Here is a 13278-nt window from a genome sequence, read left to right as displayed (position 1 = left end):
ATTTATATGGAAACACAAGAGACCCAAAATAGTCAAAGCGATCCTGAGCAAAAAGAGTAAGGCTGGAGGGAGGCATCACAATACCTGGCTTCAAATTATACTACATTAGTCATCAGTCACGTGTGGACCAAGGGAACAGAATAGAGGACCCAGAGACCAGCCCTTGCAACTGCAGCCATCTGATTCTGGAGCAAAGAACCAAAAACATTATGTTGGAGAAAAGACAGTCTCTTAAACATATGGTGCTGGGAAACTAGATATCCACATGTGGAAGTTTGAAACTAGATTCCTATCTCTCACCCTGTATAAAAATCAACTCAAAATGGATCAAAGACCCTGCTATATGGCCTGAATCGTTGAAACTGCTACATATGTTTGATGAAAACATCAAACAAGCGGAAACACTTGAAATAATAGACGTAAGAAACAAATTCATAAAGTGGTCTATTTTCAGGATATGGTCTTCTAGCCTGAGGATGTGACTGAGGTCATGCATCTGAGAGGGTCTCTAAACAAAGCGGGGAAAGGTAAATAATCAATTAAGTATGGAATCTACTATGCTAACTCTGACAGGAAAAGCACTAGCAGCCAAGAAGCTACCCCCTGTAGTTTAATCATTTGCTTTTAAACCCCACAAGTTTACAGAGGGAGTGGGATAAGGGGATAGGCACCAGCGGGAGATTATTTCCTCCCACCCTAGTACTCAAGTCAGTGAGAAAAGGAGGAAGGAGGATACTTAGGGCTAGGAGGTAGGGAGGAGTGTGTGCTAGGAGTTAGGAGTTAGGGTGTGGGGCTGTCAGCCTGTTTTGTTAGGCCAGCACCCCATTCTTGCAAGATCAAGACAATTAAAATGTCTCGCTTTTGCAGCTCCCAGTTCTCAGTCTGATCTGTCTGCCGAGCACAATCAAAGGTAAGGAGGTTTTGTTCCTCGCAATGGGCACATGAAAAGACTTCCTGAATAGAACTCTATCTCCTCCCCTTAGGGGGAGGAGAGCTTAAGAGAGGGTAACAGGGTTATGGATATTATCAAAATACATTGTATACAGTATGTTACATGCATGAATAAAAATATCAATTGAAATCCAGTATATTGTGTAACTAATAGGTACTAGTAAAAATATTTGTCAAAAGTAGATCTTTTTTACACATGAGGAAGTTGAAGCTCAGCAAGGTTAAGTCACTGGCCCAGGTCACCATTGCAGAGGGAGGTGGGACACTCCTGGGTGCTGCCAGTGCACTGGGTGCTGGCTGGGCCTGCAAGGGTTCTAAGAGTTCTCTGTGAGCCCACAACAGAGAGGAGAGATGTGAAGATAAGAGGGTGGACAGGAGGCAGGCAGGGGAGGACAAGAGGGACTTGCAAGGCCCGACAGGGACAGGTTTTTCTCCTGCAGGGCTAGAACACTGGGTCAGCCTACAGCCTGCAGACTCTCTTGACATGGTAAAAACCATTCCTGATGATCACTTGCCAGTGACATCACATCCCCTAGACACTACCAGCAGAGGAGTGGCTGGCTGAGCTGGCTCTGCTCTAAACACAGCAGTCTGCAGGCTTCCTGGCTCTGCCTACTGAATTCTTCAAAAGCCAACTCGAAACATCACTTCCTCCAGGAAGTCTTCCTGACTAACACAGCCCCTACACCTCTCCACTCCTGAGCTCACACATTCCTCCCTCATCATGCATATATATGCCACCATATTTCCCCACCTAGTTTGTGTGTGTGCTTCCTGAAGGCAGGGGCATAGCCACACTTGACTGGGTCTATGGTGCCTAATACACAGCATGTACTAAGTCAAAGGTGATCGACACAAGGAGGTAATATGCAGGCTGGCAGATGTTGGGCCTAGCCAGTCCTGGCAGAACCTGAGTGGCACAAACCAGACTCTCCAGGGCTGAGGCATACCTAATCCACCCCACCTGTGGGGCTGGCTGGGCAGGGCTGGCAGCAGCTCTCAGCTGGCTGGCATGCACTCTGACTCCTGCTTGTTCCGGGGGCACACTGCATGCCAATACTTCTGGCATACTGGGTAGTGGATGTCATCATATGTCTGGGGATGTGTTTTGGATGATTAAAATAAGGCTCAGATCAATGAAAACATCAAGGCCAAAGGAGCAGGACATAGAGGACAAATTATCAAGCTCAGTCTAGAAGAGAGACTGTGATATTAAGTATGCTTGACACGTTTCTTTGGGCATGGGCCATTTTATCCTCTGACAACCATTGGTTTTCACAGAACTAGTGTTGGCTTTACTGACTGCCAGAATCCTCCAGAGAATTCCACACTGCTTTATGGTAGTATCTCAAATCATGAAGGGGGACTTGTCCAGCTGACGCCCGAATTAACAACTGTACAGATATATCCTGTATCTGCCTGGCTACCAACGTGGCCTGTTTTCAAAATTTTGCTTAAGAAGAAAGGAACTGGTTGCCACCTTTCCTTTCGAGTCCCTGACTCAGGCTCCTGGCAACCTGGAGAGATGGTGCTGTGGGGTCAAGGGGTGAGGGCTGTGTGCTGGGGAGTTCAGGGGAGTGGGTCATGCCCCTCTGAGGTCCAGTGGGATCCCTGCAGTTAGGTGACTTGCGAGTGGGGAGGCAGGAGAAGAGGCTGCACAGTAAGCCCAGGCTCTCCTTTCCAAGGTAGCACTGACCTTCTGTCCAAAGTAGAGCTTGGTGAAGGTGAAGGTCCTTAGGTAGGTGCTCTTCTCCCGGATCTTTGGCTCCAGTTTCTCCCGAACCTTGTTTTCCATGATCATGGTCAGGTAGGGCCAAATCTGGGCAATAATCTGAAAGGAATAGGGAGAAGCTCAGCTGCCCAGGACACAGTCTTGAGTCTCTGCGGCCTGGCCTCAGGGTCCGAGTCTCATCGTCCCTGTGCTGCACCATCCAGTTCCCTGTCTGCCCCCTTCTACCCACCTATGGTTTGTCTCTCAAATATCTAGGACCTCAAGGCTTGGTGCTATTGTGCAGAGCACCATGGAAGTACTCATTCTTTAAATTTAACAGTAGGAAGCTCTATGGTATATAATCTCATAAAAAAGTAGCAGATGCCAAAAGTTTAAGAAAAAGTTACAGATATGTTAAATTTTCCAGTAGTCAGACAAGGCAACCTTTGGCCAACTTCTGTAGCAGAATGAGTCACGATGCTGGTCTGGGTACACATCATCAAGTGTACTTACACACGCCTTGACGGCATGGCCTGCCACTGCTAGGGTACACACCGGGGCACCTCGTCCCTGTGCTGAACACTGTGGGCAACTGTGACACAGTGGTATCCGTGTACCTAAACTGAGAAGGCACTGCACAAATAATGGGCTACTAGAATTTCTCAGCTCCATTATAATCTTAAGGGATCACCGTTGTGTCTGTGGTCTGTTGGCAGAAAGTAAGCAATGCATGAGTATACAATGATCAAAACTAAAAAAATAACATTGTTACATTTTAAACTGATCTATAGACTATTTTGGTTTCATTCTAACTACTCACGTCCTTTTTTGTTTTTTTTTTTTTCTTTTTTATTGAGTTTATTGGTACTTTTTAAGTATACAGTACAGTTACATTCATCATTGGGATCTGGTGCCTTTATGTGACAGATTTTGATTCTTGTTTTCCCCCATACCCCTGACCTCCCTTCACCCCCGCCACCCTCCCCTATTTACAAAGACTTTGTTTCCATTTTTTCCTTTTCTCATATTTTTTCTTGTCCTTTATTTCCTTTCCCCTACCCTTCCCACTTTCGCTACACCTTTAGCCCTTTTCTTCCTATTTCACATTATCACATCCTTTTTCTATTCTAGCAGGAAAAGGCGGACGCCATGGGTAATGGGAAGGAGAGGGGTGTACAGAGCTGGCTGCAGGGCTGCTCCTCATTTTTCCCATGGGCCTGGGCCTCAGTTTTAAGATGCACCTCCCTCCAACTTGCCTCTTTCCCAAACCCAAAACTGGAGGAGCCTAAAGGTAGAGACTTCAGGGTTTACTGTCTTCCCCACCTCTGAGGCCTCTTCAAACCCCAGATTCTAAATTTCTGGAGGCGGTCCCACCTTCCTGCCTCACCAATGTCACTGTCCAGGGCCTCTGGAGTGCACCTACATGTGTGGTTCACCCCCTCAACGTCTCTGTCCAAGGTGAGGGTGGGCTCATCCCAACAGATCCCTCCCTCAGTGCCTCCATGCATTTCTGTGTCACTTGGGAAGGACAGAACATATGCAGTAAACCTGCACTGCCCAGCACCATGCAGGAGGAACTCTACCGGGTTTGCCACAGGGGCTCTGGACTCTGCATTGATCCACAGAAGGGGTACAGGTCCTAAAGCAGCAACCTCTTTCCTCCACATTTTACTTAGAGGCCAGGGATGGCTTTGATGCACTTGGCAATGATATTTCTGGGAATGCAAGATACCAACCTGAGATCGACAACTGTCAGGAAGTCCTTTCTTCTACCTAATCTAAGTCCTTCCGCTATGGGCTAACCAGGGATAAGGACGGCACTGACGTCCTGAGTCAGGAGACGGTTGGTGGGGGGTACAGGAGAGCCTTCACAGGAGTGGGCAGGCCAGGACCCAGGTTTCTCATCTGTGAAGTGGGGGTTCCTGCTGGGGGAGGGCCAAAGGCGATGCCTTCCAGGCATCTGGTGGCAGAGCTCAAGAGGAGTTCCCCTGGATGACGTGACAGCACTCATAATAATGACTATTAATAACCCCTGTACTCATCGTGTGCCAAGGCAGGAACCATAATTATTCCCAACTTATGAATAAGGAAACCAGCTCAGAGATGTTAAGCAAGCTGCCAGATGTTGCACAGCCAGTGGTGGTACGTCTGGGCTGGGAACCAGGCGGAAGCCAGAGCTGTTGTCTAATTAAGCGTCTTCCTCTCCCTATGAAGGAGCTGGTTTTAGCTGGAGAGCCAGTGGAGGGTTGCTCTTTTCTCTAGAAAGTACTTCTGTTTTCTAGCCTTTCCTCTGTGGGGATACATACATATATACATATTTTCGTTTGTTTGTTCAGGGAAGGAAGCCACCTAGTGAACAAAGGCAAGGTGCATGCTGCCACTCCAGCATGGGCACCACAGGGACCGAGGGCCTTGGCCTGTGTGCCAAGGCTCAGCGAGGTGGAGGTCTGCACCCTCCCGATGCCACCTGAGGCCTTACCTTGTTGGCCCACTCGACCCGCTCGACATCCGGAAAGTGGATCTGAAAACAGAGGCCCCAAGAGGGATTTAGACACAGCCACAGGCCCCTGGGAGCCAAGCAAGCGGCCTGGCAAGTCTGGTCGGGTAGCCTGGCATATCCCCTCTCCACCACGGGTACCTCCTCTCCTGTCCCCACAAAGGTCACAAGGGTGCGGCCTGGAGACTCAGCCATCCCTGTCCCCCTTCCAGGGGGGCAGGCAGGAAATAAGCAGCACCACCTCGGGCAAGGATCGCACAGTAGAGGCACACGCACAGGTGCGCGGTTCTGGGGCTGCCGTGACTTGAAGGGGGTGGTGTGTGAGACTCCCTGCAGAGTTGCCCTCCTCTAGGCCCCCAGCCCAGCTGTGGGGGGTGAGGAGGGGAGAGGGAGAAGGCTCCCAACTGCTTGTTTGCAAATGCACAAGCCCCATCTTCCTTGCCAAAGCACTGCACCCCTCATCCTGCCAACCTGTGACACCTGCGTTTCCTCCTTGTAAATTCCATTTTAATGATAAAAGTAATAGTTTCTGTAGAAAACTAGGTAAGTGCAAAAATTAGCTAAGCAGAAAGAAAAAAATGAGGACATGTCACCACGTACTGTGATGATCTTTAAGGAGCTCATGTCGTCAGTAGCAACTGTGGAAGGGGTACCTTTGGGGCCTCCCCTCCTCCCACCACCTTGGCTCCTAGGGTCTAACCCCTTCTGGAGGGTCCTCCTCAGGTAACTTCCTCTGGGTCACAGCCTTCAGCCCCTGCAGCTGGGTGAGTGGGGTGGTGTGCGTGACAATCTTCTGCCTTACAAGTCTCTGAGTCCTCACCCCTTGCAAGAGCCTTAGTCTCCACATCAGTGTACACTTCTCTCCCCTGAAGTTTTTATGGAGAGGCCAAGTAACATAGGAGTGGGCACGCAGGGTGCCTGGCACAAAACAAGGTCAGTAAACTAAATGGTGGCAATGGCCATGCTCGTGGCAGTCCCCTGAACATGGGGCCAGCTTGAGATCATATTGACCATGGGCCTGGATAGAACCTGCCCCCCACCGGGGGCTGGAGACATGTATCCAAGTGGGTCACACATCTCCCGTGTACCCACCAGGTGCTGGGTGGCAGGCTGGCGCTGGGCTTCCCCTGAAGGCTACAACTCACACTTGACCCCAAGCTGGCCCAGGAGGAGAGCCATTCTCAAAGTGGGGGAATACAGCAACCAAATTCTCTTTGAAGCACAGCTTTTGACTGCCTTGAAAGTCAAGAGGAGACTTCCAAGACACCCTGCCATTCTCCCAGCCTCAGTTTCCCCAGCTTGGCACAGTGGCCCATATTAATGCAGAGAAGTTAATACTCCAGGTGCTGAGGGAAAATCCTGCCAGGTTCCCCGAGATGGGAGCCGACCCAGCCCACAGGAAGCAAGGGAAGCGAAGGGGGAAGGAATAATGGACTGGGCATGAGTCCAGGTCAGCCAGGCTTTCCAGGTAGGAGAAGACACCAATCACCTTACATTCTCTGCAGTGCCTGGGGCCAGGTCCCAAGGTAGAAGCCAGGAAAGTGGGAAGCGACACCATTTCATTGCTCCCTCACTGCAACAGACTTCTGACACAGGCCTGGAGGGGGGGCTTCGTGTCACCTCACAGCCCAGCCACCTAGACCACTCCCATTGCCACTGAGGGCTTGCCCGGGCCATTCCCTCTGACTGAAACCTCTTCCTTCCTCCCATCTGACTGCTTCATTCATTGCCATCTCAGACCTCACTTCTTCCAAGAAGCCTTTCCAGGTGTCCCATGGAGAGGGCAGGTATCCCTCTTAGGCGCCTGGTGTTTGCCAGTCACAGTGCTATGCACACCTCATCAGAGCCTCGGTGCCGCTGCTTCCCTCCCTTCTAGGCTGGGAGTGCTCGGAGAGACGACTGGTCCTTGTTCCGAGTCACAGCCTGCTCCTAGCACATGAATGTCTGCATACATACTTGTGTAATAAATGAACGCATGAGTGAATGAATGCCAGATTTTTGCCCTCAAGCAGCTCCCAGGCTGGTAAAGGAGGCAGGTGGAGGACAGACCTGTGTGAGGGATCAGGTCCAAGGTGGGGAAGCGAACATCAAGAAGAGAGTTTTAGGGCCGGGGATTAAATTCGATCCCCTGGTACCAAAAAAACCCCCAAAAAACAAAAAACAAAAACAAAACAGAGAGAGAGAGAGTTAGATTCCAGCAGTCACCTCAGGGTACAGCTCCTTCTGCCTGAGCTGCCGGCTGGGCTGCCTTCCCAAGTCACTGTACTTCCCATCCTGCCTGGCCACATCTCAGCTGCAAACCCATCCACATCCCAGCCCAGGCAGTTCTACATCTTTAGGAGCTGAGTGGTTCTGACTCTAGTCCCTGGAAAGGTGATCCAGCTTGGCAGGTCCAGCCCTGGGCAGCTCTGGGAGCTGGTCAGATGAAGATTCCTGAGCTGCCTGCCTCATGCCTCCTGAATCAGAGCATATCAGGGTGGAGCCCTGTGACTTATTTTTAATGAGCTCCTGGCAGGATTCTGGAGCTCAGTCAGGACTGGTTGTGAGGAACTAACAACCAGCAACCCCTTGCATTAGGGTAGCCCGTGGTTGCCCTAAAAGTGTGGGCAGCAACAGAACAATCAAGCCTGACTGCTTAAGTTTTCATGGTCTCTCTTGGCTCCCTATCCCTGCATCCAAGACTCCTCACCGAGGCTCTTCCACAGACAAGTTGGAACCCCTGAAAACAGAAGCAATTCAGTCTAAGAAAATAAGAAACTTTCGGGGCTCCCTGTTCTGCTGCAGGCACCTGCACGCCTCCCTCTGCCCGAATCTCAGCACCAGCCTTCACCCCCAGTGAGGTGACACGTGAGACCTGACCACATTCTTGTGACCGTACCAGAAAGCGTGGAGCAAGAAGGACTTCATAGAGACTGAAACTTAAAAGCAGCTACTCATCATTAGTGTCTTCCTACTTTGATGTAGACAGACCAGGGTGATTTTCCATCAAAACTTGTTTGTTTTTTTTTTAATCTTGCTAAAGAAATCATCCCCACTCCAGATTCTCAGTTATCCTACGTTTTTATCTACGGAGTTTCCCATTTAAATATTTATTCTTTCTGGAGTTTTTCTTAACATGGTGAGATAGGGAGATGATTTTCTTTCCCTCCATACTTCTACTAAGGCAATTTTCTGCCATCATACAACAATGACAACAAAAGTCCATCTTTTCCTGACTTGTGAAGATATTTCACTCAAAAACCAGCTTCTTGCGTGTGCTCTGTGCTTCACTCTGTCAGTCTGCTATCCTCTGCCAGTATCATACTGTTTTAATCACTGTGTTTTTGCAAAATGATCTGGGGTAGGGTGATCCTCTTCTTTGCTTTTCATTTTCAAATTCATTTGGATAGCAGATGTGTTAGATTACTGTGACAAAAATATCTGATAAAGTCAATTTATGAGGAGAAAAGGTGTATTTTGGCTCTTTGTTTCAGAGGTTCATGGTTGCTTAGGCCTATTGTTTTAAGGTCTGTGGCAAGGCAGAATATTGTGCCAGGGGTTCAAGGGGGAGAAACGTTTTTACCTCATGATGGATGGGCAGCAAAGAGAAAAACAGAAAGGGGCTAGGGTCCAGGGCGTGCTCCCGATGACCTACCGGCCTTCCACTAAGCCCCACCTCCTACAGGTTCCACCCCTAACAACAGCACCACAGGGTTGGGGACCAGGGCTTTGACAGCCATTTCAGATCCTAAGTGTGCAGTTGATATTTAGTTTCCCTATGAATACTGACACCTCTATAACATGAACTTTTACACTCAGGAGCAGAATATTTCCTTTTATTTATTCACTTTTTATGGTTATTTAATATGTTTAGGGTAATAAACCTTTTATTACATTGCCATTTTTGAAGTTATTTAAATATTTTTATTTCTGAGCAGCTTTGGTAAAATTTGTTGATAGTTCTAATTGTTCTAATTCTATTTATATGAATTTATCATCTCCAAATAATAATTTGTATATTTTTTGCTCCCTATCTTTATCTGGTTCATTTTCTTGCACTAACCTCTGGTGTTGCGCCAAGCAGCAGTGACGATGACAAGCTTTTTTCCCCTTTCCCTCCTAAAGCAGAGTCGTCTCCCATTACTGGTATAAACCCCACTTTAAGGTAATAAATTTAGCCTGATATTCACTTAGGTTTCATAGAACTGTGACTCAAAGTGATGCCTAAAATTTCTGTTCTTGTAAAATTCATACCAGGTTTTAGTAGATCAACTTTACAAAACAAATGTAACTATTATAGATCACAAACATATACTAATAAAAGATAAACTATTTTCATCTTAATATTTATGATTTCCTTCCTTATTTAACCTAATCTGTTGCATTTTTATGATTTTAGAGTTGACCTTCATGAGTCTCAGAGTGTAATCACACACACACACACACACCGCCGGCCCCAGGGTACCAACGATAGAACTCAGGACTTTGCATTTGCATGGCGGGCACAACACCACTGAGCTAAATCCCAAGCCCTAACCATTCATTTCTAGTTTTTCTTGTTTTATGATAAATTCCCCTTTCAGTCTTAATATGTTTGTTATGCTGCTGTTGTTTTTTTTCTAATTTCCATTATGACTTCCTCTTCATGAGTTTTTAAATAGTGATGTTTAAAAATACCCAGACATGTGAGGTTTCTATAGCTTTCTATTTAGAATTACTGTTTCCTAATTTCATTTCTTTGTGGTTTGAACAAAGATGGAATATACTGATAGCTTCTTTGTGGCCTGGTACATGATTAATTTCTGTGACTGTCCCAGATGTGATCAAGCTGTAGTGTCCTTGCTTTATCCTTCCTTATCCGTTGCTTATCATTTTCAGAGAGGTATATATTAACATTTCCAAGCTCAAGTACTGACTGGCTAACCTACTTCCTCATGTTAGCTGTTGACTTAGATTTCAAGTTTATATTGTATAATATAGTAGATATGCGGCCATGATTATATATTCACAAGCATATAACATCCTTCCTTGCCCTTATATTTGATATATTCTATTTTGTCTAATATAAAAATTGCTATTTAAACCTTGTTTCAAAATTTCCCAGTTCTTTTTCCATGCTATTTTCAAACCTCCTGAGTTCATATTGGCTTATGTTGTTTAATATTTGCCTAACCCCTTATCAGCCCCATTTTACAGATAAGGAAACTGAGGCTCAGAGAAGTTATGTGACCTGGAATCACTAGCTATGGCATGCTGGCTGAGGGACAGACCCACTCTGCACTTCTTACTCTGCCCTGCTCACTAAACCACACACTTGACCAAGCTTCCTTCTGTACAGGGTCTGGTTTAGCGGCGGCTTGCCCTCCTGGGGCCTAGGCCTCCCTGGGAAGTCATGCTTTACAAGGCAGTCACACACACTCAGGGCGTTCCATAAACACTTTCTTTTTATACTCTTAAGACTGTACAAGGTGGACAGTAAAGATATAATTACCCCTACTTTACACATGAGAGCCTCGCAGGCTAGTTTCTACTGTACTTGTCAAGATTTCCCAGGTGCTCAGAATAGAGTCCCCAACGCCATGTGACCTGAGCCCAGCCCTCAAATCTTTTTCTCATCCATTTCTCCCCTTCCATCTTTCCCCTGAAGGTAAGCCTCTGAAGTCCATTCTTCAGTGTTTTCCAACCTAAGCCTTGTACATTTGAAATTCTGCTTCTCTCAGCCTCAGTTTCCTCCACTGTAAGAGGGGTACGATTTCACAGTTCTGAGATGGGAGGGGACAATGCATGCATGGTGCCCAGTGCTCTTCCCAGCTCAGGAGTGTTGTGCAGACATCCTGACACGTTTGACCAAAGGTATATGCAGAAAAAAGTCACCTGGGTTGTGTGTCCAGTTCTGCCTGACCCAAAGCCTTGTAAATTTTCTGCTGAATCTCCCGGTGCCTCTGACTCTGCACTTTGAGAAATACCACTGACAGGAGAATAGAGAGTGAAGACAGAACACAGCCAAGTGGTTAAGGTGGAAGGAAAAGGAATGTGACTGGTTATTTTCTTGACCTCTGCTGATTGGCTGAGGGGTCTGTGCCCCCAGATACCTACTTCACTTATAGGCTGGGCTCAAAGCCTACAAAATGCTCATGAGAAACTCTGCCCAATGGGGTAAACCATAGTAAGGCCTGAAAAAGGGACCCAAGGAAAGCCTCTGTCTTGAGTCTTTCCTTACTCAGAGAACAAAGAGAAGGTGGAAAATAAGGTGGGTGGTTCATCCTCAAACTAAGTCCTAAAGCACTGAGGTTTGTTCCAATTCTCCATGAGGCTGGGAGTCTCTGAGATCAGCCTCACATCATTTACCCAGGCAAAGAGCTAGACAGGCAGTGGTTCTCAAGTAGTTGTGTACAAAAATCACCTCCAGAAGAGATCGTTAAAATGGAGAGTCTTGGTCTGGGCCCTCAGAGATTCTGATTCAGGAGCACTGAGGCAGGATCTACATCTTTGCCAAGCTCTATTGGTGGTTCTGATCTTGGTGGAGGACATGCAAGAATAAATGGACACTGTCCCCAGGTTAGAGGCCCTTCTCGGGCCCTGGAAAAAGGTGGATTTCTACCCCCTCTTCCCCAGGCTCCTGGCTAGGTCTGCAAAATCAGTGTGGGGCTCCAGCTGTCACTCCTGGATGGCACTGCTCTGTCATCAAATTCTCACCATCACTCTATGAATCTCAGTTATTTTACAAAAGGCCTTCTTGTGGGCTGGGGAGTTAGCTTAGTCATAGAGTATTTGTCTAGTATGTGGAAGGTCCTGAGTTCGAGTCCCACCACCAGAAAAACAATGTCAACAAAGGGACCTCTTCCCTCAAGAACAAGGGGAAGCAAGAGGTAGAAGGAAATAAAACCCAGCATCATGCTTTTGCCTGGCTCTGGGACTGTCTTTCCCTCTGAGAGGTGAGCCACTCATGTCCCCTATCTGCTTTCTACAGCCAGATTGCAGGAGCACTGGGAAGGGCAGACAAGGGGTTAGATGAGTTCCAGTCCTAATTTCCTGCAGCCTCAGTTTTCTCACAGGGATGAGGCTGTTGATCCCACTCTGCCTGAATCCACAATCCCACAAGGTAATAGACCTGAATCTACCTCTAAATGGTTTAGGGCTGGAGACAAATTCAGTACTCTAGCAAGTTTCATTCCCCACAAAAAGCAGATACTATACTATTTGGACTGACAGCACAAATGAGAATGTTTAGCCAAAGCAGGCTTGGAAAATCCCAAAGATGACCACATAGTCCAGCCACCAGAACCTGAGAACCCTGCCACTCCTTAGGAGGGCCTACAGGAAAGTTTAAATACTCCACAGTTCCATGCAGGTCTCACTAAACTAACACTCCTGTTCCAGTATTTGGGCCAAAGCCTTCCAGGCAAAGTGTGCTGATACTTTAATGAGGGCAATTTGAAACACTGGCAAGAGATTGGTGGTAAAGAGAACTTAACAGATAAGAGTGTAAAGCAAGTTCAAGTCCAAGACAGAATTCCTGGCAAGCAGAGTCCACTAAAGAGGTTAAATCAATACTCCCTCTTTGCTTCATTTCCTAAAGCCTTTAGGAAAAATAAGGAGCCAGAGTGAAGGCTGCATCCCATCGAGCCAAGGCCATGAGAGCCCATACAGAAGGCTCCAGGGTGGGGAGGAAATCTTCATAGGAGCTTTGTGCCAACAGAACTGCTTAGGAGGCTGTCTGCTTTGTTTGTTTTGAGACAGGCTCTTGCTATGTAGTTCAAACTGGCCTTGGATTCACTCTGCAGCCCCGGTTGGCTTAGAACTCACAGGAATCGTCTTGTCTCAGCCTCCCAAGTGCTGGGATTACAGCACCACCACGCCTAGCTGAGGCCTCCCTGTCACTAGGCAGATTCTGCTCCTTCCCACAGGGACGGTAGCTCCTCCCCGCATGAAATAGTACAGACCCTCAGACACAGGAATATGAGAGACTCACACAGACATGGAGAGATAGAAGTGCACACATTGCATGTGTTCACACACATACAGCTACAGAGAGACCTACAGACGCATCCATGGACTGTCTCGGTCTCTCTCTCTCTCTCTCTCTCTCTCTCTCTCTCTCACACACACACACACACACCGCCCAACACACCCACCCCGC

The 13278-nt window shown here is 47.5% G+C and overlaps 1 protein-coding gene across 4 annotated transcripts in view; it reads right to left on the bottom strand.

The window, feature by feature from the left end:
- Positions 1–13278, bottom strand: part of Esyt3 (extended synaptotagmin 3) — a 45184-nt gene that overhangs the window by 22832 nt on the left and 9074 nt on the right. For all 4 annotated transcript variants that reach the window (XM_033759584.1, XM_033759585.1, XM_010625569.2 and 1 more), the window contains exons 2-3: positions 5142–5183; positions 2648–2782 (exon numbers count right to left, since the gene is read on the bottom strand). In XM_033759584.1, the coding sequence (XP_033615475.1) occupies positions 2648–2782; positions 5142–5183 (177 nt within the window). The remainder of the gene's footprint in view (positions 1–2647; positions 2783–5141; positions 5184–13278) is intronic.

This window comes from Fukomys damarensis, unplaced genomic scaffold (assembly GCF_012274545.1).
Source record: "Fukomys damarensis isolate Sample0158 unplaced genomic scaffold, DMR_v1.0_HiC HiC_scaffold_37, whole genome shotgun sequence".
NCBI lineage: Eukaryota > Metazoa > Chordata > Mammalia > Rodentia > Bathyergidae > Fukomys > Fukomys damarensis.
The sequence above is the reverse complement of the archived record's forward strand: the minus strand, read 5'-3'. Positions and strand labels throughout refer to the sequence as shown.